Genomic DNA, 26,491 nt, shown 5'->3' on the forward strand with positions numbered 1-26,491 from the left:
TGAATGAATATAAACAAGTTTCACTTGAAATTATTGAAAATCTTTTTGATGAAATTCTAATTATATGACCAGCACCTGTAATGTTATTTTGTCATTAATAATCTGTCTGATAGCCCCTCCCGCTTCGCTACGATTAAAGCTAAGACGGCTGAGTGCATGTAGTGTCAAACATAGGAATTTATTAAAGAATAAAGCTCAATTTCTTCAAAAACATTTTGGAATTCAAAATTTCAGTGCATTGAGTGAGTACGGAAGTTGCCTAAAAAAATATTGTACAATGTTTAGAATAGCCTCTCTTACAATTACTTATGATTTTATACTGATACAGATACCAAATGTGATTTTTTTGTGGATTGGAGACAGAGCATGTTGTCCGTTTATTTTTTAAATGAATTTCTAGCAGAATGTTTTGAATTGACTTGGAATGTGTTTTTATAGATCTTTATTTGAAAGTTTCTGTATGAAAAACGTTTTTGTTGTTGTTGTTTGTTTTTTGATGGACAGAGATGTAACTTTTAGTTTTAATCTTTGTTTGATTATTTGCATAAATAGAAATGGGCCAAATAATATATATATATATATTTTTATTGTTCAAGGTAGAAATGAAACATTATAATGAGTTACTTCTCTTGGATTGAAAAAAAGTAAGGCAAAACGCACAAGGATTTTATGTGAAGACTTTACGTTTTTTTATGACAATCATACACTTTGTGTATTTTTTTAGTTTTTCCTATTTGTTGAATATCTGTTAAAAAATTATTTAATTTTGTTCTGATATGTAAGTGTAAAAAAAGAAAAAAAGAAGAAGTGTCCAATATTCCACACTTCTGCGATTTAGGACACACTTTGCGTCATATCATGGCATATTACACATGGAATGCCAAACCTGACAAAATTATAAATAAATAAATACATAAATAAATCTAAAAAGAAATGTGAAAACACACACACACATATATATATATATATATATATATATATATATATATATAAATATTCAAAGAAAAGTAAAAGATATTTATACTTGTCCTTATGTATATTTTCCCCCACATTCATTTATACATTTATTTCCACTTTTATTTATCTCCACATTTTTGTAACTATTTACATATTTAGTTCTATATTTATTTATTTCCACGTTTTATTTATTTTCACATTTATTTATTTCTACATTTCTTGGTTTTAGTTCTATATTTATTTATTTCCACGTTTTATTTATGTTCACATTTTTTATTTCTACATTTATTTGTATTTTGTAATCTATATGTTAGTGAAATACATTTTAAAAGTAACCTGCCCTGGCTACTGCCCCCCTGCCCTCAATGGCTGAGGTGGCCCTTTAGGATAACAGTAAACCGACACAAGTATATGGATCAATGCATTTGAAACTATAAATTCCCTTTACAGTAATATTTCCTACTTTTACATGCACAACATGTGACAAACGCTTACAATATCACAAATATTCACTTATTACAATGGGTTCTCTTGGTGAAGACACGGCCATAGATACTGATTAATCAGCATGTCTTAGGCTGAGTAATCAACTGGAAATATCCAAAATTAGATCAGACAAAAGATGTCCATGGGAACGGAGCTAATTAAAAACACACAGGCGTTGCACTGAACATAGACGCATTATGCTCAATTAAACAGCACCTGTTGTGTGCCCTCAGATTTTTGAAATAAATGCATTTTAAGCTAACTTCCAGAACCAATATTGACAGCAACAGAAACACACGTTTCCATTAATGTCACTAATGTAACACATTTGAGGCATGAAAAAAAAAAAAGCTTTGACTTCCTCTTCCGGAGTGAATGGTTTGTTAAAATCAACAAGTTGCCCGTATGTGGTTATCTTGTATCATGAGCATAAACTCCTTTTCGCTGCTGTCACATGCAACAGGTACGAACTGAAAAACAGCTGTCATAGTTTCACATCGACCATTTGTGAAGCAGCCGAACAAAGCATAAGAAAATAACGGCTCTCTTTTCTCTATTTCGCTTCTGACAGCATCGACATTTGAATGTGTACACTGGAAAGAGTTGTTTTTCTTCAGAGGTGACGCAAATGCTGTGCGCCGTCCTGGGCCAGTCCAGGAGTAGACGAGAATATTTGGTCAGGTAAAAAAGTTTGACGCTTGGACACACTGAGCAACAATACACGCATTTATCGCTTCATTTTCACTAAAAACATATATGCGCACTTATAATTGCCATCATCATCTTATGAACTTCTTGTTTGTTGTATTAATTATCGACGTCAGACGTTGCTGACTGCGCTTTCGGCTAATCGACTGTAGCTGTGGCTCGACACTTCAGCAATACTGTAATATATGACAAATACGATTCATTCATTCATTAATTTTTGTTGTTGCAGAACTACATTCTCTTTGGAAATAGGTGGCAAATAAAACTGGAAAAATATCCTACTCGTTTAAAAGACATCTGAAGTGCCTTTGGTTTAGCTAGCATAGGAAAGGACTAGTGTAAAGTTCATATTTGCAGATCAAGTTGTTGCTGGACAAAGCTACTGTATAAATGTAAAATGTCATATGCTAAAGATCTAAAGTTATTGATAGCCTACTTCCTGTAACTAACCCCAGCTGTTTATTTCCTCCTATTTAAAGAAGCTTTTAGCTAAATTGACCAAGATACACACACACACACACACAATCATTATATTGCTTCTTAAATGTATTGTTTTTGACTAGCAAATTATGTGCCTTCTCGTGTTTTACAGATGCATCTTAACACATTTTCTTCATAATTTATTTTCTACATTATGAACAATTGATCACATCTGTTCTTTTTGTGACGTCTTGTAACGCAGATATTTTTCATCCACATGGGAATGGGGGACATGAAGACACCAGATTTTGATGACCTGCTGGCAGCGTTTGACATTCCAGACATTGACGCCAAAGAAGCAATTCAGTCTGACACTGATGGTAATCATATTGAATGCAGTGGTGTTGTTAGAAAGGAGAGAAGTGGAAGTCCATGCCTAAGACCTCCAGAAAGCCCTGAGCCTGTTCTTTCAACTCCACATAATGACCCCTCTATTGTCAGTGTGATTGTAAAAAACAGTGTACAGACTGATGACAAAGCTGAAGGAAATGTAACTGGGGATATTTCTGGTGCTGGTGCATCACATGAGTCTGCCCAGAAAGGTCCCAGTGAAGAGAGCCTGGTGCCTCCAGATCAGTTCATCTATAATGGACTGGAAACTGTTTCAGATGGGCCTACAGAACCCTCTCCACCTCCAGCTCTAACCCGGATGCAGCCCAATGGGCAGCTTTGGTCTAGTGTTATTAGTCATGACAGCCAGGATGGCACGTCTTCTAAACACCCTCCTAGCACTTTCTCCCCACCTCAGTCTTTAACCCAATCTGATCCCCCCATCCTATCTTCACATTTAATTGGTCCAAACTTTTCTCCAAGAGTTGATTGTGAGGATGCACAACCATTAAATGGTTCTTTGAGGGCAGGAGTCCGCCGACCCTTATCTGAAGATGAAGAATCTGAACCAGACCTCGGTAGCCCTGCGCTTGTCATCCAGGAAAGCCCGGATTCCCAGCTGTGCTCCGCTCCCAAGGTACCACGCATGCAGCGGTCTCCTTCAAGTGTGTTTCAGTCATCCTCTCCCTCATCCCCTTCCTTACCATTTAGTAACACTCAAATTGAGGAGCCGTCTGTCCAGAATCCAACACTTCTACAAAACCGCATCAACCAAACACCTCTGACCTCCACAAATGATCTGCCAGTTGAAGAAAAAGACGCAGAGCACATAATCGAGGAGAGAGATTCTCCTGAAAGCCCTGAGCCAGAAATCCCCCAACCCCATTCATCTCTGCCATCAAATCAACAAGAAGACAATGAACCAGAACAGAAGGTCCGAAGAGAAGAAGCCCCTCAAGATCAAATTTTTGACACGAGCGTTGGTGTGCAGGAGAAGAGTGATCTTCAACTAAATACAGAGGATGGTGGAGCTGAGGAGACAGAAAGGAAATCCACCGAGCCTACTTTGGTAGATTCACCCTCTGAAGATGCCACCGAGTCCAGCACGATCCCCTCCAAGCCTCTCAAAGTCAGAATCAAGACTGTCAAAACGACTGCTGGAAACACACGTACTGTATCTAAAGTGCCTCCAAAAGGAGGGAAGAGTCCTGGTGGCTCTAAGGTTCAAGCAGGGACCCGTAGGATTCAGAGGTCTGGTGCTACATCTCAAAGGATAGCTCAGGGTTCAAAGGTGACAATGTTGCCAGTTTCCACCCTTCAGGATGCCAGTACAGCTATGTTATTTGCAGCCAGCAAGGCACAGAATCAAATGGCCGCCAGTCTTTCCACCACTGCAGTCAAGATCACTAGAACGTCAACCCTCCCTTCCATCTCTTCTTCATCCATGCCTGGGGTTCGCTCTTTGGGGAAGAAAACAATGAATGGGAATTCTGGGACAGCCAAACCAGCCTCCATTGTAAACAGCCCAGGGGCTGTGATCTCACGTAGCCAGTCTAGCCTAGTTGAGGCCTTCAACAAAATCTTAAACAGTAAGAATCCACTGCCAAGTTATCAGCCAGACCTCTCCATCCCTCCTCCCCCAGAATGGGGTCTTCGATTGCCCTCAATGGGATACCGTTGCCTTGAATGTGGGGATGCTTTTGCACTGGAGCGCAGCCTGGCAAGGCACTATGATCGGCGCTCTATGAGGATCGAGGTGTCCTGTAACCACTGCTCCAAACGCCTGGCTTTCTTTAATAAGTGCAGCCTGCTGCTCCATGCACGAGAGCACAAGGAGAAGGGGCTGGTTATGCAGTGCTCACACCTCGTCATGAGTCCTGTCAGTGTGGAGCAGATGATTGGCCAGCAAGATACCGTGCCTATAGGTTTGTGTCTTTTTCAGTGTATTTATAGATGCAGAAGGGAAAAAAGTATGAATGGCTTTTTCTCAAAAACTCAATATTTCAAGTCATCATGAACGAACAATCTTGCGAGTGGGGGAGTAAATATTTTAGGTTTACATTGCGCACATTTTGGATCAGCAAAGATCCAAGCAGGGATGATAGCGGGTCTATGGAAAATTTGAGAGAAATCCTGACATTTGCAATTGCAATTATTTTATTTTGTTGACAGCCCTAGATTTCAACAGTAAGGAATACAAAAGAAATGTGATCGAAGTTTTGTCGAACAATATATTTAGATGTAGTTTTTGTGCTTTTTAAGGTATCTTTCTTTGCCAATGTCACCTTCAGCTTAATTATACTTTCCTTACACTGTGAAACCAGGGTCTTTTACACTACTAAGGTTGGGTCAGTAAGATTTTTTTCCCTTTTTTTTTTTAAATTAATTCAGCATGGATACACTAAATTGATCAAAATTGACATGAAAGACATTTATAATGTTACAGTAGATTTTCAGATAAACGTTTTGAACTTATGAATCCTGAAAAAAGTATGCAAAACTATTAAGCAGTATTGATAATAAAATTATTAAATAGACTGGAGTAATGGTAAAATGAATAAAGTGCTTTTTAACATACAATGGAGATCAAAATTAGAGAACAATGTATAAATACTTTTGTATAGGTACATATTTTTTTCAGAAAAATGTTTCATATCCATTACTCACAATTTGAAGTAATATTATCTGTAGGTATACGGCTGTTTTCGTAACTTGTCGTTTTACTGCTAACCTGAAATCAGAAGGAAGCATGGAGTCCCTTTTTTTAATGACTTCAGCACATCTGCAGCAGTAGGACATCACTAGTTTCTCAGACTGCGCTGGTGTGATCTTGGTCCATTCTTCTTCCACTCTCTTCCATAGTTCGGTAACTGTAGTGAGTTTTCAGTTGGGTTCTGATCAGGACACTGGGCTGACCATTTCATTATTTCAGTCTTTTTAGCATCAAGAAACTGCTTTACCAGTTTTGCAGTGTGTTGTCTTGAATGAAAATTACAAGCTAATTGGGAGATGCTTGCAGGGAAGTTCCTGCATGTTGCATTCACCCTGCCTTGTAGCTGTGAAAGAGGCCCAACTCCTGCCACACAAATTATTTCACAGTCCCTCCAAATTTCACTGACTTCTTTGCACTCTTGCGCTTCAGTCTTTCCTCAGCTTTACTACAAGCAAAATGTTTCCCATCAGACCCAAGTAAATTAAACTCGTCTCATCACTAAAGGGAGCTTTGGACCAATTCTCCTCTGTCCACGCAACATGCTCCTCAGCAAAGTTGAGTTTAGCCTTTTGATACTTTCTGCTAATGAGAGGCTTTGTCACTGCAGAGAGCATTTCAGTCCGACTACACTTAAACCTGCCGAGACAGATCCATGCCCCTTCATCACTGAACTGGCAAGCAATTCCAGCTGCAGTGTTGAACCGATTCCCCATTGAGAGTCTCTGTATGATCCTGTCTTCTGTATTTGTCTTTTGTGGACAACCAGCCTTTAAGGGAGACTTGAATGAATTGTCATTCATTGTAAACCTGCAATAATGGAGAAGTTACAGATTTGGAATGACCAGCTTCTCTTAACTATGGCTGAAAGGGTCATCTCTTTGGCCTTCATCTGGACAGCCTCCTGTTGCAGGGTGGCCTGCCCTCTTGCAATCTCTGTGAAAATCGGAGGAATGCTGCCAGTTAGGGTTTGTCAAATAATTAAGGAAATTAGCACCAGCTACCAGTTTAAGACCAATATCTTGGAGGTATCTGTAAGTGTTCTTTTTCAAATATCTTATTTAACTTTTTATACTGTGCTTCAGAATACAATTGATTGAAATTAACAGTTGAAATGTTTAAAAAACAACAACTGATAAGCTCAAATAGGTCAAATACTATTTGCAGTGACCTTAAAATTGAGGAAATTATTGGTTGTTCTCTCATTTTGATCTCCACTGTATATTAAAATGGAAATCGGTTATTTTAGATTGTAATATTGAAAAGTATTATAATATTTTTTTTATCAAATAAATGTCATGTTGGTGGGCATAAGGTACTTCAGAACATGGAAAAATCATACCGACTCAAAACTTTGAACTTTAATGTTTGATAGTCTACAAACCTGGTTTATAAAGGAGTTCTTTAGGAGTTTATAAAGGTTTATAAAGGAGTCCTTGGCATTAAAATGTTCAGAAACTCCTTGTCTGGGTGAATTTAGAGTCTTAATTGAATTCTTAAAATAGACTATTTACATTTTTTTTATTTGTATTATTTTAACATTACATTTATAAAAGATTGCAGAAGTAAAAACAGACATGAAACTCGTAGTCGTAGGTAACAGGTGTGCACACAGGGATCAGGAAGCAATCACTGTCTCGATCCACAGGGAATCTGTGCACTGCAAAACAAAGGAATCAAGCATTGATGTGGAATAATTCAGCTGGGGCTTGTTCTTTCTGCATGCGTTTTCAAAGAACAGTCTCTGGACTCAGTGCATTGCTAAAGTACTCTTCAGGGAGCTGAATTATAAATTATAGTAGGTTTCAATGTGTTGTAGATAATTGACACAACAATCCAGATTAGTACATTTTATTAACCCATGTCCATTTCAGAAGGATTTAGCTTATATTTATATGTGCTTACAATACAGTGTCTATTACAGGTGTGCTCTCTCTAGCTGCCTCTGCTCTGTCTTCCATTAAAGAAAGTGGTGTCCATCTGGCACAATCTTCTGATAACAGGTAATAGCACACTGTCAGATAATGTTCATTTGTTCTTTACATTTGATTAATGAGAAATAAAGGGAAAAGTAGTTGTTCTAATGAAATGACTGGAGACTGAGTGATTAAGATGCTGCCTGGTATGTTTGTATGCTCCATGTTCTCAGCTGTCCAGAGTGTTGGAGTCCGTTCAAAGGGAAGGCAGAAATAGTAGCACACTTTCAAGAGGTGGAGTCTGGTGGTACTGAAGCGGTGAGTGAGTGTATGTGTGGAGAGCCATTTCTGTGTGTGTGTGTGTGTGTGTGTGTGTGTGTTTGTATTTAGGACAGTAGTTTTGTGGTAAACTTGCATTTGTCCTGATAACATGTTTACAAAAATGTCTTGCCTGGAAAAAAAACAACACATTTATGCTTTTCATTTATAGTTTTTAATTATAATTTAATATTTATTTAACATCAAACTAAATAAATAATTAAAATAAATAATAAAATACCAATTAAAATCTGTTAATATTAAAGGAAAAGTTAACCTAAAAATGAAAATTTGTTGACTATTTTCTCACCCTCAGATCAGCAAAGACATAGATGAGTTTGTTTCTTCATTGAAATTGCTTGCTCAACAAATGATTCCTCTGTAGTGAATGGGTGCCATCAGAATGAGAGTCCAAATGTGTGCTAAAAACATCACAATAATCTACATAACAATAAATGAATGTCGTGTGAAGGGAAAAGCTTCCACTGAGTCCTCCATCTATAATATTGCTTTCTCCAGTGAAAAAGTTGTCTTAGAAATATGGACAGATCATGCACTATTTGAAAGGAAAAACAGTCCAAAACTGTTGTAAGAAAATATGTTGATTTTGTTAAATATGTTGATGAAAATTTTTTATTATAAACTTGCTGTTTTTCATTTCTCAAGATGTTAATTGATGGACTGGAGTTCTGTGGATAGCTTGTGGGTTATTGTGATGTTTTTATAATCTGTTCAAACTCTGAGCAAGTGAAGAGATGCTAAATTTGAGTCAGCAAATTTTAATTTTTGTGTGGACTTTGTCTTCAACAGGAATTAATAATGATTACATTTTGGTTTCCCTCTAGTGTTGTATGCAGTGTTCTCCTCCGATGCCATTGTGGAACTCGTGTAGTGCCGCGGCTCACCGCCGGTTACATCAGCAGCTCCCTCCGCTGGTGTGCCCTGAATGTGGTGTCATCTGTCAGAGTAACAACCTCAACACTCATCTGAATCAAAGCTGCCTGCACTACTCACGACGCCTTGGATATAGGTATCCACCTAGCTCAGGGCTCTGCAACCTTCCACCTCAAAAGAGCCGTTTTGGCCCTTTCCCACCGAATAAAATTCACTATAAATATTCATATTTGATCCCCAAATCGAGATAACATGGCATATAGCTAAAGTGTTATATTCAGTTATGTTACAGGGCATGGGGAGTAGCAATCATTTCAGAAGTGAGAGGGACATAAATGTCAAATGTAGTATTAATAATAATAATAATAGGCCTAATAATATTTATGTATGTCTAATTTACCAAAAAAACAATCTCTTACTTTTACTTGGATAAGAAATAAAATACAAATATAAAGTTTAATAATGACAAATTTATGATTACAATTGTATAATCAGTATAATATATATACTATAAATAGCTTTTTCTTCCATTTTGATCACAGAATAAGGCAGGAAAATATATGTTATAGCTTCTGTACTGTAATTAATGCTTTGTCAATTACCACTGTAAAATTCATATGAAAGAAAAAAACAGGGTTGGGCCGATAGACGATGCCATCGTTCATCGCGGATAGCTTATAGACATCACAATGTTGAGCTGATCTATTTTATTTTCACTTTCGAGACTTATGGTGCTGAGGATCTGCAGGTCATTCTCCATCATCCTCAGTCTGGTCAGTTAGCATGTTTATGCTTGTTATGCAACTTAGCTACAGCCATAGCGGGATGACTTTGTCCATAGGGATTTCCTGCCGTCAAAAGTTAGTCTATCATATAAGTCTGTTTTGGACTTTCTGAGTGCCTTCTGACTTCTCCATGATCTTCACATTATTTTGGATGAGAATAAGGTAACCAAAACTGAACTATATGGCAGTTTTCTCTGTTCATTCTCTCTCCTTTCCATTGCAGATGTGCCTGTTGTCATTTGGTGTTTGGAGGAATGAATAGCTTGAATGCTGTGAAGACTCACATGCAGACGGCTCACTGTGAGATCTTCCATAAATGCCCCTCCTGCCCCATGGCTTTCAAATCTTCCTCTGGTGCTGAAGCCCACTGCACCTCCCTGCATCCTGAACTTCCTGAGACAGCAAGGCAGTCCAAGTAAGTGTAAACACTTGGTGTGTGTGCCAACGTTGGGGAAACTACCTTGAAACTATAGCTACAGGCTATAGTCAAACTGAGGTTAAACCTAAACTGCAGTCAAGCAACCCTTTTTAAAATATTTAGCAAAAAAATAATTTGAATGTTCACACTTTTTTTTTTTTTAGGTGCTAATAACTATTGCTTTTTTATGACAGGGAGATCTATAAATGTGTGATGTGTCGGACTGTTTTTACCCAAAAAGCATTGCTCAGTGTCCATATTGACACTCACTTAGCCAAGCAGAAGATGCACGTCTTTAAATGTCCTGAATGTAACAAGCTGTTCACGCAGAGAAGTTCCCTTCTTGAGCATGTTAAGGTTTGCTTTCTGTTTGGTTCGAACAAAAATAAGCTCTATTCATTGATAATATGAGTGTATGACCTCATTGTAATTTGTCTCTAGGACTCTCACAGGGACTTTAGCATGTATGACACATCGGCAGAGAACAACTTGGTAAAGATGGAGAGCTCTGATGGGGAGGAGTGGGGACGGGATGAAGACAAGGACAGAGGAAGAATGGCGAGAGAGGATGGGAGCTCTGCTGCACAGAGTTGGAATTGCTCGCAGTGCCAGATGCACTACACAGACAAGGAGAACTACATCACCCACATGTCTGAGCAGCATGGCAAGGTCAGGACGTCAAGATGAACTCAACAATAAGGAGATTATTTGCACTGACCAAATATATCAATAGCCTTACTTAAAAAAAAAAAAAAAAAATATATATATATATATATATATAGAGAGAGAGAGAGTAAAATAATTTTTTTTAAATTAAATAAATACAGCAGTAATGAGCATAACAGACTTGAAAAAAACAACTACTACAGTACCTTTTGAATTGTAGCAGTAGTGTGAGGGGGAAAAAATTATTTGATAAATATTTCAAATATATTTATAGTAGATTAATAGATCATATCAAATATTTTTATATGCAAGCCATGAAAGCAGGGGTATATGATGTGTAGCAGTTTGTGTGCTTATAGTTTCTTTGGTAAATTTCCATGTTTTTCAATTTGTCCTAACCCAGCAACCCCATATTAAAAATGTCTCATCATGATTCAACTTTATAATGACTGTATTAATGGTGCACAAAAATCACATTGTCTTTTTTTTTTTTTTTTTTTTGAAGGAACTGAAGAAGTTTCCATGCACTCTTTGTGAAGGGTCCTTCTCTTCATCCTCAAGTTTAAGACGCCACATCCGTGTCAAGCACAAAGGCATCAAAAGAGCATTTTATTGCCAGTAAGTATAACACGTGTACAGTAGCTCCAAAAATATTTTTATGTATGAATGTCAATGAATGAACAGCACTCTCTTCAACCTTCAATACCACGACTGAGGTGCCCTTGAGCAAGGCACCAAACCCCCAAATGCTCCCCAGGTGCTGCAGCATAAATGGCTGCCCACTGCTCCGGGTGTGTGTTCACGGCGTGTGTGTGTGCACTTGGATGGGTTAAATGCAGAGTACAAACTCCCAAGGATGGATTACCATACTTGGCTGTCAAACACATCACTCACTCACAAGTGTGTTCACAAACAATGTTAAACTTTCTCTTACAACTACAATCATTTTTAAGTTTGCCTTAATTGTCCAAATTCAGCAATGTTTTTGTTTTATTTAGCATGTTTTCCTCCTTGAATCATTGCATAAATTAACAGGAAATTATTTAAATAAAATGTAATCTCTCATTTAGTGTAATTTCCTTTTATGAAGACTCTGTACAGGTGGGAAGAGGAGCTTCAGCAGTAAACTGATTCTTGAGAAACATATTCAGGCTCAGCATGGAGGAAGAGCAACCAAGGAGGTAAGAGCACAAATACACTTTCAGATGGACTAAGACATGATCACCTAACAGAGATTTTTGTTGCTTGATGTCACCGTAGCATTTGCAACTGGCTTTGGTGTTTGAAAATCCTAATCACACCTAATTTTATATATATATAATGTTATTTATTATAAATATTATTTGTCAAACTTTTTTACAACTTTATCAAGTAACTGGACATTTTACCCAAGGTAAAGCTCATTGCAAGTTTACGACTTCCTCTAGTTTTGCCACAGTAAGTCACTTTTACTCTCCATTTCTCTCTTTCAGACAGTTCCCCGTATCACAGATGCAGCTGACAGCTCATCTGAGCATGATGGTGGCCCTGGCACTTTGGGAGGCGGGGCCTCAGTTGAAGCAGAAAGCCGATTGGCTGAGAGCAGCCTGACCAGGCCTCGCAGGGGAGCTGCAGCTGAGGAGCAGGAAGCCACAGGATTCCGTTGTATGCCATGTGGTTTTACAACAGAGGACAGGGAGGAGTTTCTCCAGCATATTGTTTGTCATCGTGACGGGGCCAGCAGCTTTCAGTGTCAGCAGTGTGGGGCGTGTTTTGCGTCCTCCTCCTCTCTCAGCAGGCATCTCTTCATCAGCCACCGCGTGCGGGATTCCCCCTCCGAGCACGCTGTGGCGTCTCCTGTCACTGGTTCAAATTCTGTGTCCTGGGACTCTGCAGTTGCAGCAGGGTCCCCAGGGTCACCCTCGAGTTTAGGGGGGACACAGGTGGAGGATGGGGAAGGTAAGCACACCTGTAAGGTGTGTGGACGTTACTTTAGCAAACCTGCTGATCTTAATACACACTTCAGAACTCACGGCATGGCCTTCATCAGCGCATACAAAACAGACAAACCAGCTTAGACAGACAGGAAAGGGTGAACTTTAAACCTGTCAAGAACATGTCACCCCAAAATCAACAACAAAAATAAGAAATGATGTCTTCCTTAAAGAAAATGATGCATAGTTTTAGGACCTTTAAGATTTTTTGTGATACCGACTGTGTTTTGTGGCATTTCATTTTTAATTAAGCACACCAATTCTCATTACTGTAATGCAAAAAAAAATATTTTAATTACTGTAATGTAAATTTTTTTTATCACATTTAAATGATACATTTTTAAAAAATGTATATAATTTATAGCCCTTTATGCTGATTAAAAAAAACAAAAACAAATTAAAGCATCACCGTAATAAATAACAGACCAATAATGCAATAACATGAATATCTTAATGCAGAGAATCTCAAAAGTAAAATGCCAAGATTAAGATGAAGAACGTTTTGGTGAGAAAATGTACTTAATTGTTATTTAATTTAATTAAAGTAGATTTCAGTTTTGTAACGCAAAATGTAATTACTTGTATGTTTAGGGGTGTTTGTGGCCTTCAGCATCAAGCATGTATTGTCATTGAAAGTAAATATTTGGGTTTCAGGCTTTTAGCACTCCATGTTCTCACCTAAAAACTAGAGTAATACACTGCATCAGGGCAAAACATGTAAGTTATAACAACTCTGTTAGACTAGTTTTGTAAAATCACAGTAGAGGAGACAACTAATGCTATAGAGGAATGATCAGGTTTGATCAACCTAAAAAGTGTTTGCAACTTGCTCATAATTGATCTGAGAGTTTGAGAGACCCTGAGCATCATGTTCTTAAGATATACAGTGACATACACGTTAAACAGCCCTGCTACGTTCCTGTGCCTACTGATTCCATTGTGCAGACAAACAACTGTACAGTCCATTTTCTCTAATGCAAAATGCAGCTGCTTCTAGATAAAAAAATACTGTAATTATTAACAGTTAGTACAGCCAAATGCTCCCGAATCAGGTGACTCCTTTCTGCTTGAATTATTTTTTACATTTAATCTTTGTATTTCTTCTATTTGTTTCCACAGAGGCATTAAGATAAGGAAAGCTGCTGAATAGTTGCAGATCTTTAGAATGAGAACAAAATAATTGCCTTCTTCATTAGTATAAGATGCATTATGTCAAGATTACAGTTAAATGCGGTTTCATATTGATTGATAAATAAAAAAACTGTAATGGCTAAATCACTACTGTATGCCTTGTTATAACAGACTTTACATACTCATTTTACAAACCTATCAATAATAAAAAATATATACAATTCACCCCCCCCCCCCAAATAAATTTTATTTCAGTTGTCCCGTAAAACTTTGTTTGTTTGTTTTTACCACTTAAGATAACTGCTTTATATGTTAATATATTGTTCAAATGTTAGCATCATTACTCCAGTCTTCAGTGTCACATGATCATTCTGACATATTTTGAATATGCTGATTTGGTGCTCAAGAAACTGTTCTTTTTATTATCAATGTTGAAAATGATTGTGCTTCTTAATATTTTAATGAAGACCATGATGCATTTTTCAGGGCTCTTTGGTAAATAAACGTTCTTAAAGTACAGCATTTATTTTAAATAGAAGTCTTTTATAACAATGTATACGTTTTTACTCTCACTTTTGATTGATTTAATGTGTCTTTGCTTAATAAAATGATTAATTTCTTAGATGGCGATCACGTCTATTCCTCTCACAAATCAATCATTTTGCCTCGAAAGACTTCAAAGAATAAATTATGACAGTATTTGTATCTGCCTGTGTTTTATTGACAAATGGTAGGTTTAGGGGCAGGGGTTGGGTTATATAAATAAAACGTGTGACTGTTTACATTGAAAAATCACACCCCAACATATATGCAAGAATGGCAGTATTATTGCCCAATATATAATTTAATCATGACGATAAGCCTTTTGCGTCGGCATATTGACACTAAGCGCTTCTTATATAAAGCAATGGAAGACCCTGCATGTGGAAAAATGTGTGTCCCTGTGTGTCAAAAAGCCATGCCAAGGTGTCCTGACCAAGTGTCAATATTTGACGATTTGGGAGTGGTACTGTGGGGAGTTTTATCACATGAGGGTGTTAAAGTCTCAGCTTTGACTATTCAAATCGCACAGTTACTCTCTTTACAGACATAACTTTATTATCCATTATGTTTGGGTATAAATTATTTGAATTAGAACACAACCTTTCAATAATACACCTATTTAACTGAAATTGAATAACTAATAACAAAACTACATCTTTAATACATTTTAATTAAGTATACACAGTGTTTTATGTCTCTCATAGCATAATAATAGATCTGCATTTGAATATATCTAAATAGAGATATTATCAAATATAGTTTCTAAGATACATTTAAGTAATTAAAAATGGGTAAGACCCAGATTTTATCAAACCACCATCTCAACTATTTCTGGCTTTAGTCTAATCTAAATGTGCAATCGGTGACTTAGTATTTTTAAACATAGTTTTGAAATAAAGCAATTATAACATTTCTGAAATCTGCTGGTTGATCACACAGCAGTAGCTGAATCTGCTCTCTGACACATGGCATCCTGTGGCCTTTGACCTTCTGCTCCTTAGAGAATGTATCCAAACAACAGCGGTGCAATGGCCTGCATGAGGAGGACCCATCCTGCCATGCTCTCTACTGCTGCACCTGTAGAACAAAGAGAAAAATATTTGTAAATATGTTTTAGAATATTATTTTACGATGATGCATCTAAAAGATACCTTCAAATGTACCAGTTGTTTAGTAGAATCTGCATCACATTGAGATTATTAATAATAATTTGTGGGAAATGATCACCAAATGGGTTTCCTGGCCCTTTTCCTGTCACTTACCTCCTTTTAGTGGCAGTGGGACTGATCCACCAGAGCCTGGATTGGAGACTCCAGTGGAGCTTCCAGTGGGCACTTCAGTGCCTGCAGTTTTTAGTCCCATGGCTTCATCCAGTGCGGCCCTTTGATCGACCCTCAGGCCTGCACGCTGAGCCTCTGTTACCGCAGCAGCATTGTCAGGACCCAAAGCCTTCAACTGGCTGACCGACAATGCCTGAACACCGATGACAAGAGTCACATTTGCTTTACTTACAGATCAACCCAATTAAAGGTATACTCCACCTAAAAATGAAAATTCTCTCACCCTCATGCCATCCCAGATGTATGACTTTCTTTTTACAAATGAACACAAACTGAGATGAATGAAATGACATCTCTGTGAGTTCATATAATGCAAGTGTACAGGACCTCCAAAGTTGACGCCTCAAAAACCACATAATGTTAATTCATACGACCCCAGCTGATGAATCAATGTCTTTTTAAATGAAACTATATGTGTGTGTGAGAAAAATATATATATTTTTCAACTTGTGTGCACTTCCACCATAATTTCTCATGCAAGTTTTACAACATGCTTACAACTATTGTTTCACTTCAGAAGACACTGATTAATTAATTGGGATCTTATGGATGATCGTCACTTTCGTTCCTTTGAATTATATTGATTCATGGATCTTTCTTTGTGTTCCACAGAAGTAAGTTTGTTATATAAATCTGGGATGGCATGATGAGATATAGATGAGAATTTTCTTTTTTGGGTGGAGTATCCCTTTAACAACTGGTCAAACATAAGATATGAAACAATAACGTCAAGAAATAAAAACATTAAAGTTTGCAAATAAGAGAGTAAACTCACAGCTAAGCGTTCTGAAGGTATGAGAGGGATGGCGGACGGCTGAATGAATGGCAGGACAGTTGGATTTAGACTTCCCAGCTCAACAGCACTTAAACCAGCTAGAGAGACATCAAATGATAAAGGCAGCTTGGACTAGTCACGTGTAAATATTCAACAGTATATATCCTTTGTATCTCACCAATGATGTTGCCCAGAATGCTGACTTGAGCTTCAGTCCAGGTTTTTGGTTTTCCGAATGCAGCCACTGCCTTTTCCTTCAGAAGCTCTCTGGAGTTCAGAGGACAAGGAGCACGACCCAGCACCTCTACTGCCTCCCTGGGAAACACACACATCAGACAATCACAATGACCAGGTCTTACACAACATTCGCTTAACAGTGCTTTTGTTTGGCTGTAGTGTGCATAAGCATGCTTGTAAATGAAAATATAAGCACAAATGTGGAATTATGTCTAACCTGAAGCTGGGGGAATTGAGCTGATCAATCTGGCCAGGTTGTAGACCACAGATGAACTGTCCCAGTCCCACCATTTCCAGATGTCCTAGTCCAGCCACACTGATTCCAGCCACCCTTTCAAAGGCCTGCCAGACGGCTGTCCTCTGCAGAATTCATCACTTTCAGTTTTTATGTTTATATATACAGTCATGGCCAAAAGTTTTGAGAATTACATAAATATTAGTTTTCAAAAAGTTTGCTGCTAAACTGCTTTTAGATCTTTGTTTCAGTTGTGTCTGTGATGTACTGAAATATAATTACAAGCACTTCATACGTTTCAAAGGCTTTTATCGACAATTACATGACATTTATGCAAAGAGTCAGTATTTGCAGTGTTGGCCCTTCTTTTTCAGGACCTCTGCAATTCGACTGGGCATGCTCTCAATCAACTTCTGGGCCAAATCCTGACTGATAGCAACCCATTCTTTCATAATCACTTCTTGGAGTTTGTCAGAATTAGTGGGTTTTTGTTTGTCCACCCGCCTCTTGAGGATTGACCACAAGTTCTCAATGGGATTAAGATCTGGGGAGTTTCCAGGCCATGGACCCAAAATTTCAACATTCTGGTCCCCGAGCCACTTAGTTATCACTTTTGCCTTTTGCACTTAGTTATCAAGGTGCTCCATCGTGCTGGAAAATGCATTGTTCTTCACCAAACTGTTGTTGGATTGTTGGAAGAAGTTGCTGTTGAAGGGTGTTTTGGTACCATTCTTTATTCATGGCTGTGTTTTTGGGCAGAATTGTGAGTGAGCCCACTCCCTTGGATGAGAAGCAACCCCACACATGAATGGTGTCAGGATGCTTTACTGTTGGCATGACACAGGACTGATGGTAGCGCTCACCTTTTCTTCTCCGGACAAGCCTTTTTCCAGATGCCCCAAACAATCAGAAAGGGGCTTCATCTGAGAATATGACTTTGCCCCAGTCCTCAGCAGTCCATTAACTATACTTTCTGCAGAAGATCAATCTGTCCCTGATGTTTTTTTTGGAGAGAAGTGGCTTCTTTGCTACCCTTCTTGACACCAGGCCATCTTCCAGAAGTCTTGTCCTCACTGTGTGTGCAGATGCGCTCACACCTGCCTGCTGCCATTCCTGAGCAAGCTCTGCACTGGTGGCACTCCGATCCCGCAGCTGAATCCTCTTTAGGAGACGATCCTGGTGCTTGCTGGACTTTCTTGGACGCCCTGAAGCCTTCTTTACAAGAATTGAACCTCTTTCCGTGAAGTTCTTGATGATCCTATAAATTGTTGATTTAGGTGCAATCTTAGTAGCCACAATATCCTTGCCTGTGAAGCCATTTTTATGCAACGCAATGATGGCTGCACGCGTTTCTTTGCAGGTCACCATGGTCAACAATGGAAGAACAATGATTTCAAGCATCACCCTCCTTTTAACATGTCAAGTCTGCCATTCTAGAGTTAACAAGACGATTACTGAAATGATCTCAGCAGATCCTTTAATGACAGCAATGAAATGCAGTGGAAAGGTTTTTTTTGGGATTAAGTAAATTTTCATGGCAAAGAAGGACTATGCAATTCATCTGATCACTCTTCATAACATTCTGGAGTATATGCAAATTGCTATTATAAAAACCTAAGCAGCAACTTTTCCAATTTCCAATATTTATGTAATTCTCAAAACTTTTGGCCACGACTGTATATATATATATATATATATATATATATATATATATATATATATATATATGTATATACATTTAAATCATTCAAATGTTTGAGGTTGGTAAGATTTGTACATTTTTTGAGAGGTGTCTAATGCTTACCAAGGCTGAATTGATTTGATCAAATATACAGTAAAAGCAGTTATATTGTGAAATATTCTTACTACTTCTGAAAATAAAATATTGTTTATTCCTGTGATGGCAAAGCTGAATTTTTAGCATCATTAATTCAGTTTTCAGTGTCATATGATCCTTCAGACATCTGTCTGTTATGCTGATTTGATCAATAATTTTTCATTTCTTCTTATTATAAGTGTTGAAAACTTGTTCTGTGATACCTTTTTGTTTTTATTCAGGATTCTTTCATGAATACAAAATACATATATTTCAAAATATATATTTTTGTAACATTGTAAAAGTCTTTACAGTCCCTTCTGAACAGTTGAATGCATCCTTGCTGTATAAAAGTATTAATTTCTTACTGACCCCAAACTTTTGAACAGTAGTATGTATAATGTTTTATATACAATCTAGATGCTGTTAGGTGACTGAATGTGTGTTTGTGTGTGTTACCTGTGTCTGTGTAAAGTTGCAAGCAGTCAGTGTCTCCAGTGTGTCCAGTGAAGCAATCCTGAGCTTGGCCAGCACATCAGCACTGAAGCTCTGGCAGATGCAGCCCAAATTAGACATCTGGGACTCATTCAACATGGAAACACTCTGCCATGCCTGCCATATACAACATACGTACATTGTCTTTGACCACTGAAGTCATGCTGTAAAGGTTTTTTTTAGATTCTTTTGTTATATAATAAAATATTGTGCATATTATAATTTAACCTTGTTGCATGTTTGTGTACCTCCAGAGTTTTTGCTCTGAGTGCAGCCAGTTGTTCTGTGCTGTAATTGGGTATCTCTCCTAATGTTGGCACAGCATCTTTGAAAGTCTGCACAGTCATTTTGCTGAGCTGGGTGGGAGTCCAGTATACATTCCACTGTTTGAGGTCCTCAATATAAGTGAGTGTGGGCTCTGTTAGGGTGGACACCACTGTGTTAGGAACCACAGCCACTGTCAAAAAGAAAAAATCAAGTCAAATGGCATGTTTTAGGTAGAAAGATCATTCATATTTCAACTATTGGTTAATCTTTGAGAACATATCATAACTGTCTGATTTCAAAAAGATATCGTTTTACTTCCATATGCACTCTGTGGCACACATACATTCACGCTTCCTGCGGTTCAGTAGTGTGCTACTTGTTCTGAGCTCAAAAAGCTTGCGCTGAAGTGCAGAGAGATCAAACCAAGAGCCGAACTCCTTTGGAAGAGGAACCAAAGGCTGACTGGGCAAACTGTCCATCAGGTCTGACAGATATGACTTCATCCAGCTCTGCAGGACAGATGAGCAGAATGGAGGGATGGTTGGTAAATTAAAAAAGAAAAAAAGAGTGGTGTGTAAAATTGTGGAGAAAAATAGCCTGTCAGTTATAAATAAGACATCTGCTATGCAATGGAGAACTAAAAGTTACATTTAAAATAAATTTAAGGAAACAATTATTTATTTATTTATTCAAAAGTAAAAAATAAATAACTATAAAAATATTTAAATGTTAAACTTATATTTATAATCATTATTATAATATATGATTATATTAGAATTATAAAAAATAATTATAGAGTAATTACATATTCATACAAATGTAATAAATAAAATAATAACTGAGTAATAATTGTCTCAGATTTTTATAATTATTTAAATATTAAATTATTTTACATAATCTAATCCTACTTTTCCCTAATCTACTGGTCATTGCTGAGATTCTTACTTTGGCCGGCAGCTTTTCAATAACAGTGTCATTAAGTAACAAAAGTGGCCCAAGCACCCTCATGTCTTCCTCTGACCAGTAAGCAGGGTCCCTTGTTCAAAGAAAAGACAAACGCATCATTAACAGCAATGCAAAACATCTAATTCAAGCACAGGTTTTACTGCTGTGTGACTCAAGGCTGGGAGTAGAAGGCTGTTTAATGTGAAGAATTTTTCAAATGTTTAAGATGCTTTTGTTTTGAAGCCACAGCAGGCACAGTCTCCTTAACAATGAACTAGAAAAGCACTGATGTGGGATCTGAGGTTTGCAGGGGTTATGCGTAAGACTGTGGGCTGTGTGAACCCCTTGTGGGTTATGTGTGATTTAGCACATGCTGTTACCCGTAGGTGGTCGTAAGCAGTCTGAACAGATGCTCTCTGTGCTGTTGCTGGATATACTGACAGGATACGAGAGCCTTCAGAGTGGAATTCAGAGCTGCAGGGTTCAGAGAAGAAATCCAGGCAGGGTCTAACTCACACACCAGAGGGCCTAGAGTCAAAACTTCTGCCGCAGACAGATCAGACACGTTCCTCTTCTGCACAGATCCAGGATACAGATTAGAACAGTGAAGTTGCATTTTGCAATGTCTTTTAAAAAACTTATTCCAACATATGATACATGCAATTTTAAATTTACTCCACTTTACTGCAATGCTGCAATCCTGCAGATTTAAAGTTTGCATTCTTTTCATTCAGCATTCAAGAGGTCTGTGACATATTGATTTAGAGAGCAGCAAATTTGCTTAAGCTTGTCTCCTGTCTCCTGTATTTGTATTAATGTAAGTCAACAGAACGAAAAGAGTACTGTGATGTCCATTAAGTCTGATTGCATTCTGGTATGTAATGCACACCATCCAACTAATTTATGATGGATTTCATTACAGAACTGAAATTGGTTGCCAACAGCAACACGTTAGCTTTAGATGTGTGTGGGTTTCTTGAACAGAACAAGCCTGTGCAGGTGTGTGCACATATTACCAGGCAGCCGATGGCTCTTTTAGTAAGTGTGTAGCGTGCTGGAGAGCTGTTTGCCAGAAATGACAGGTTGACTTGCTTCATCTTCTCCATGAAAGCAGGACACACAGCATCTGACAGGTTTTGAATCTGCTCCACTCTGAATGCGTCATGATATGCATAGTGCGAAAGGGAAAGAAAAGTAAAGAAAAATAATATTTTGCCTGTCTTAGCATATGATTGAAACTTAAGTTAAATTCAATTTGAATGCATTTAAATGTTAAATGTATGTTAATTATGCATATACAGCACTGCTCTTACGGTAGATGGATAAGTAGCATCGCTGGAATGGCCTGAAGCTCAGAGTTGTTAATGTTTGTGAAATATCCTGGTCTCTGTTCCTCCAGACTTGCAAAGATTTTTTGAGCTGTACATTGAATCTTAGAATGAAAAAGAGATCAGGAGTGGGATTTTTTTTTTATCATTGAGACAGATCTGATGAAAGAATGTGTGTGAAAAAAAGAGTGAATATGTGATGTTTACCTGAATCCTGGAGAGCCATGCGCAGGATTCGTTAAGTATCTGTGCCATTTCCAAAACATCAGTTTGATTGATTTTTTCAATCATTTCACAAGTTACCCCCTGTACAGCCTGACCCAGCTTCCTGTTAACAACACCATGAGCTTGATCAGTATACTGCATCTTAAGGCTGCAGTACATCACATAACTTGAGCACAGATTTTTGCACTATTTTGCAGTCTGGACAACTCAGCATTAGCTGTTGAAAGTCAAAACCAGTCTGTAAAATATGAGTAGACAGAGTTGACAGATTTTACAGAAAATTGCATAGTGTATGATGAGTACAGACTCCAATTTTTAAGCTTCAGACTGATACAGTCAGAGGCTATCAAATATGTTTCATACTTGAATCCAATTTTAGAAAATTTTACCTGATTGTTTTAATTCACATCTTCACATTTAAGTCACATCTCCTACCACAAGGGACACATTTCTGCACAAGTCTCTTGTGGTCGAAATGACTGAAAGTCTAGTAGTGTGTGATCCTCAGTCGTAAGTGAATGATGCCCAGTTTTTAACCATTTACAAAGTTGGCAAGTGTATGATGCCTAGTGTTTTAAAATCTGCTCCAATTTTAAATGTCATGTACTGTATTAAGTCTTTATGCAGACAACATTTATTTTTATTAATATGCAGTAATGTATTACGTTTTTTTTGTTCTCATTTAGTTATTGTTTATTTTCTTAGTTTTTTTCTCTCATCTCTCTTGTTAAAAAATAAAAAATAAAATAAAATTTTTTTTCAAGGTCTACATAAAGTAGAGCATAGCTGTATGTTGCAGTCACATAGAGTCTCACCGTAATTCTCCAAGGTTGATGCTATTACCCAAAATCTTCTTCAGAAGGAATGCTGACTACAGATAGAAAAAAGGAAATCAGAGAAAACGGATGGAGTGGTAATGGATTTAGATTTTGATATTACTATCTAGTGTGTGTACTTGAGCACGAGTCCAGCCGCGTCCCTGCAGCTGATCCACAGACCTGAGGTCTGCCTTCTCCAGAGTGGACAGAGACAGAGAAGAGAGGAGAGAATCTGGCAACCCATTCACCAGTTCAGATGCATTTACATCACGACGGAACTGATGATTTGATAAAACAAAGAGACAGAGAGAGCAGGATCAAGGAGGAGGCAGAAGGGATTTCACCGATAGTTTGGACATTCACAGTTTTTTTTAATTCTTCTTATTTGTGGAATTTTTTTCCTTCTCAATGAACTCATTTTAGTCTTAATTACAGTTAGGCTATGGAAATTTGGGAGCAACAATTATTCAATAAAGTGTCAGTTCTGACCGTGTCTATTTCAGGGTTGTTACAGGTATCAATTTGAGACAGCAGTTTTCTACTAAGATTCAGATTTAGTGACGGTGCACCATCAAAGAAACATGCCAGGGAGCCCAACCTGTAAAAACAGGAAGTAATCGATGAAACACGAGTTCATTTGTTTTGAAGTTGTTCTCAGAAGTAGAGTGAAAGGGGCATCCACGCCTGTTCTTAAATGTCCTGTTTCCAAAACTTACAATTGTGACTTACACTTCACAATGAATCTCAAAACTCTGACTTTGAATCTCATAACTGTGATCTACATCACACAATATTTTCTACTACAAAGCGGCAACAGGCTTCCAGAGGAATCAGTGTATTATGGCTGTTAACCTGAATATTATTTACCAAGGCAATGCACTAAGCACACACTAATGATGCAAATCCTAACCTGTCCATATAGTGAGTGAAATTATCACTGCTGGAACACTCTTGTTTCAAGCGTTGAAAAAGTGTTCGGCCAAGAGCGGGCTGCATTCCACTAACATTTTGAAATGATGGAGAAAAATCTGGAGTCCTGAAAAACTCACATAGCTGAAAAAAAAAAGAGATTACAATAATCATTGGATCTAGGTGGATTTGGATTTAGGTATTATGTATGGTGTGCTCTGAGACACAAAGGCAATGGAACAAAACACATACAGTATGAATTATGGCATTGGTTTGAATATCATGTCACAGTTACTGACCTCTTCTTTAGGGATGGTCTTGGCTTCCTCTAAAGACAGCCGAGATAGGTAAGGCCCCATCATTGCCAACACGTTAGCCTTCAGCCAGAGCATTCTGGGAGGGCATTTAGGGACTGCTGTTTCAGACAAACAGACAAACTTTGAATGTTTGACAAATCACTAAAAAACTACTATAATAATTTTAAGTGTACAAACAAACAAACAAAAAAATGAATAATTGTAATAACTTTTATAATTAACTATAATAATGGTTTTTCAGGTCTTCAGTCCACTTCTTTCTGATTTACCATCATTCGATGAATGTTGAGCCCTTTCAGCTCTTGGTACATTCATCACATTCATCTTTGCCTTGACTGATGAGCCATTTTCTAGATTAGTCAGGAGAATTTGTTAATAGATTATTTGTACCTTATATAAACAATACATTTAAAAACATATTTAAAATGCCCAGTTGAAAAAATTATAAATATTTCTGCTTTACTTGTTTATGTTATGTTATATGTAATGTTATGTTATGTTCAGTTTTGATTATAAAAGCTTACAGATATCTCAAAACGTACGGATGATAGGTTTTTCCAGTGATCCAGAAGGCAGGACGCTGAAGACAGGTGCTTTCAGAACGCATTTAAATTCATTTTGTGCAACTCTCTCTTTGACCCAGCCAATAATTGCATTCCTCTGTTCCTCAGACAGCATGGTGAACACCTCACCAAACACCTTCATCCTTCAGCATAATGAGGGAGAAGAGAAAACAGATACAAATAAGGAAACTAAAGTTTACTTCAAAATTGAGGACTAAGGTAAAGATACTCCATATGTTTAGTCGCTTGAGTTTAATTAAGCGTAATATGAAAGAAGATGGTTCCGCACATGGCTGCCTCGGCTTTTAGCTCCAAGGTAACTACTTTTACTATTTTTGTTTGTTTGTTTGTTTGTCCTGTCTTAAGTAACTTTTTTCTGATCAGCTTGAGCTCATTGACACCATGACACTGTGACATCCTACATCAGTTTCTATGAGGACATGTGTGTTTCAACCAGGACTTAAACATTTACCAATGACAAGCCTTGGTTCAGTGCAAAACTCAATAGAGTAATAAAACAAAAAACTGCTTTGTTTTGCCGAAATGTTGGTAACTAATAAACAATGCTTAAGTGAGTTTGCAATTATAATTTCTCTTTATTCAGTGCAAGACTCAAACAGATACGAGTATCTAAAAGAAGCTCCTCTGAAAAGCTGAAAAAAAAAAACTTACATTAGAGTGGAAGGGCCTGAAAGCCATCACCAGTTACAAGACCCCACCCCCCAGCACTGTGGAGACTCAACTTTTAGCCGACTGTTTTACTGCAGGTTTGAAAAGCCTGATCGCACACCTCACAACACAGCCATCAACACCCTCACCACTGATTCTCAGCCAGCACTTAATATCTGTGAAGATGATGTACACAAATTATTTAGGAAACAGAAGTGAAGGAAAGCCAAAGGTCCAGACAGTGTCTCTCCAACCTGCCTCAAAGCCTGTAATGTCCAGGATCATCAGCTTACTGACAGACAGGCACCAGCTAATGAGGCTGGGAAAACTCACATCCAACACCCACACCATCAGCACCGGAGCTCCTCAGGGGTATGTGCTCTACCCACTGCTCTTCTCTCTCTACACCAGGGGTGTCAAACTCAATTCCTGGAGTGCTGGAGCACAGACAATAGGTTGAGGCGCTGGCTGTCTGGTGCAATCGCGACAATCTGAAGTTGAACATGCTCAAAACTCTGGAGATTATTGTGGGCTTTAGGAGAAGGCCCCCTGTACTCCCTTCTCTCACCATCATGAACAGCACTGTGGCAGCAGTGGAGTCCTTCAGGTTTCTGGGCACAACCATCACACAGGACCTGAAGTGGGCCATTCACATTGACTCCTTTGTGAAAAAGGCCCAGCAGAGGTTGTACTTCCTTCATCAACTGAAAAAGTTCCAACTTCCACAGGCACAGATGACACAGTTTTACTCAGCTGTTATTCAGTTGTTTCTATGCACTTCTCTAACTGTCTGGTTTGGGTCAGTCAGCAAATCAGGTATAAGTTTAATTGGTGTGCACATGGCCAACCTTTAGGACTTGTACAACTCCAGAGTAAAGAAACACAGTTTTTAACAACAGTTTTGATAGATCTTCTTTGTTGAGGTCTGTTCCATTCTGCATGATCGTCATCCAGGAAAGAGGAGCCACGAATGCCCGCATGAAACAACGAGGGCCTTCCTGAGTGTGTGCAAATATGAAAAAGAGAGAGAAAATGGAAGAAAGGTGCGTTAATGCATTTTGTCATTTTAAATAATTTGTTATATTATTATTATTTTCCTGGTAGTCCTGCACTAACCGTACTATTCCTCATGAGATCAATCATATGACCCATGTTGGTGCAGTTCCACATCTTCTCAGCAATGTTCTGAATTTATTGTAGATTTCCCATCAATATGAACATAAAATAAAGACAAAAT

General features: G+C 37.9%; 2 protein-coding genes across 3 annotated transcripts; one reads left to right on the forward strand and one right to left on the reverse strand.

The window, feature by feature from the left end:
• The first annotated feature begins 1,843 nt into the window (after positions 1 to 1,843).
• LOC132102966 (zinc finger protein 687a-like) lies at positions 1,844 to 12,938 on the forward strand. 2 transcript variants are annotated; one of them, XM_059507725.1, is made up of 11 exons: positions 1,844 to 1,906; positions 2,834 to 4,886; positions 7,596 to 7,674; positions 7,821 to 7,905; positions 8,751 to 8,935; positions 9,808 to 9,999; positions 10,197 to 10,359; positions 10,444 to 10,671; positions 11,174 to 11,286; positions 11,759 to 11,849; positions 12,141 to 12,938. In XM_059507725.1, the coding sequence occupies exons 1-11, from the start codon at positions 1,898 to 1,900 to the stop codon at positions 12,723 to 12,725; spliced, it is 3,783 nt and encodes a 1,260-aa protein (XP_059363708.1). In that variant the 5' UTR covers positions 1,844 to 1,897; the 3' UTR covers positions 12,726 to 12,938. The 2 variants fall into 2 exon arrangements, with proteins under 2 accessions (XP_059363708.1, XP_059363709.1); XM_059507726.1 differs by lacking the exon at positions 1,844 to 1,906 and adding an exon at positions 1,913 to 2,124.
• Positions 12,939 to 14,468: 1,530 nt separating this feature from the next.
• LOC132103490 (otoancorin-like) lies at positions 14,469 to 26,095 on the reverse strand. The gene is made up of 22 exons (XM_059508622.1): positions 26,042 to 26,095; positions 25,705 to 25,958; positions 24,565 to 24,728; positions 24,292 to 24,372; positions 24,005 to 24,120; positions 23,707 to 23,849; positions 23,286 to 23,394; positions 22,934 to 23,080; positions 22,794 to 22,849; positions 21,961 to 22,081; positions 21,739 to 21,857; positions 21,442 to 21,577; positions 20,806 to 20,999; positions 20,426 to 20,516; positions 19,824 to 19,989; positions 19,462 to 19,649; positions 19,178 to 19,330; positions 16,885 to 17,027; positions 16,609 to 16,745; positions 16,431 to 16,528; positions 15,578 to 15,788; positions 14,469 to 15,392 (listed from the first exon to the last, which is right to left on the reverse strand). Exons 1-22 carry the CDS (start codon positions 26,093 to 26,095, stop codon positions 15,313 to 15,315), a joined length of 2,961 nt encoding a protein of 986 aa, XP_059364605.1. The 3' UTR covers positions 14,469 to 15,312.
• Positions 26,096 to 26,491: the final 396 nt, after the last annotated feature.

Source organism: Carassius carassius, chromosome 24, assembly GCF_963082965.1.
Source record: "Carassius carassius chromosome 24, fCarCar2.1, whole genome shotgun sequence".
Taxonomy (NCBI): domain Eukaryota; kingdom Metazoa; phylum Chordata; class Actinopteri; order Cypriniformes; family Cyprinidae; genus Carassius; species Carassius carassius.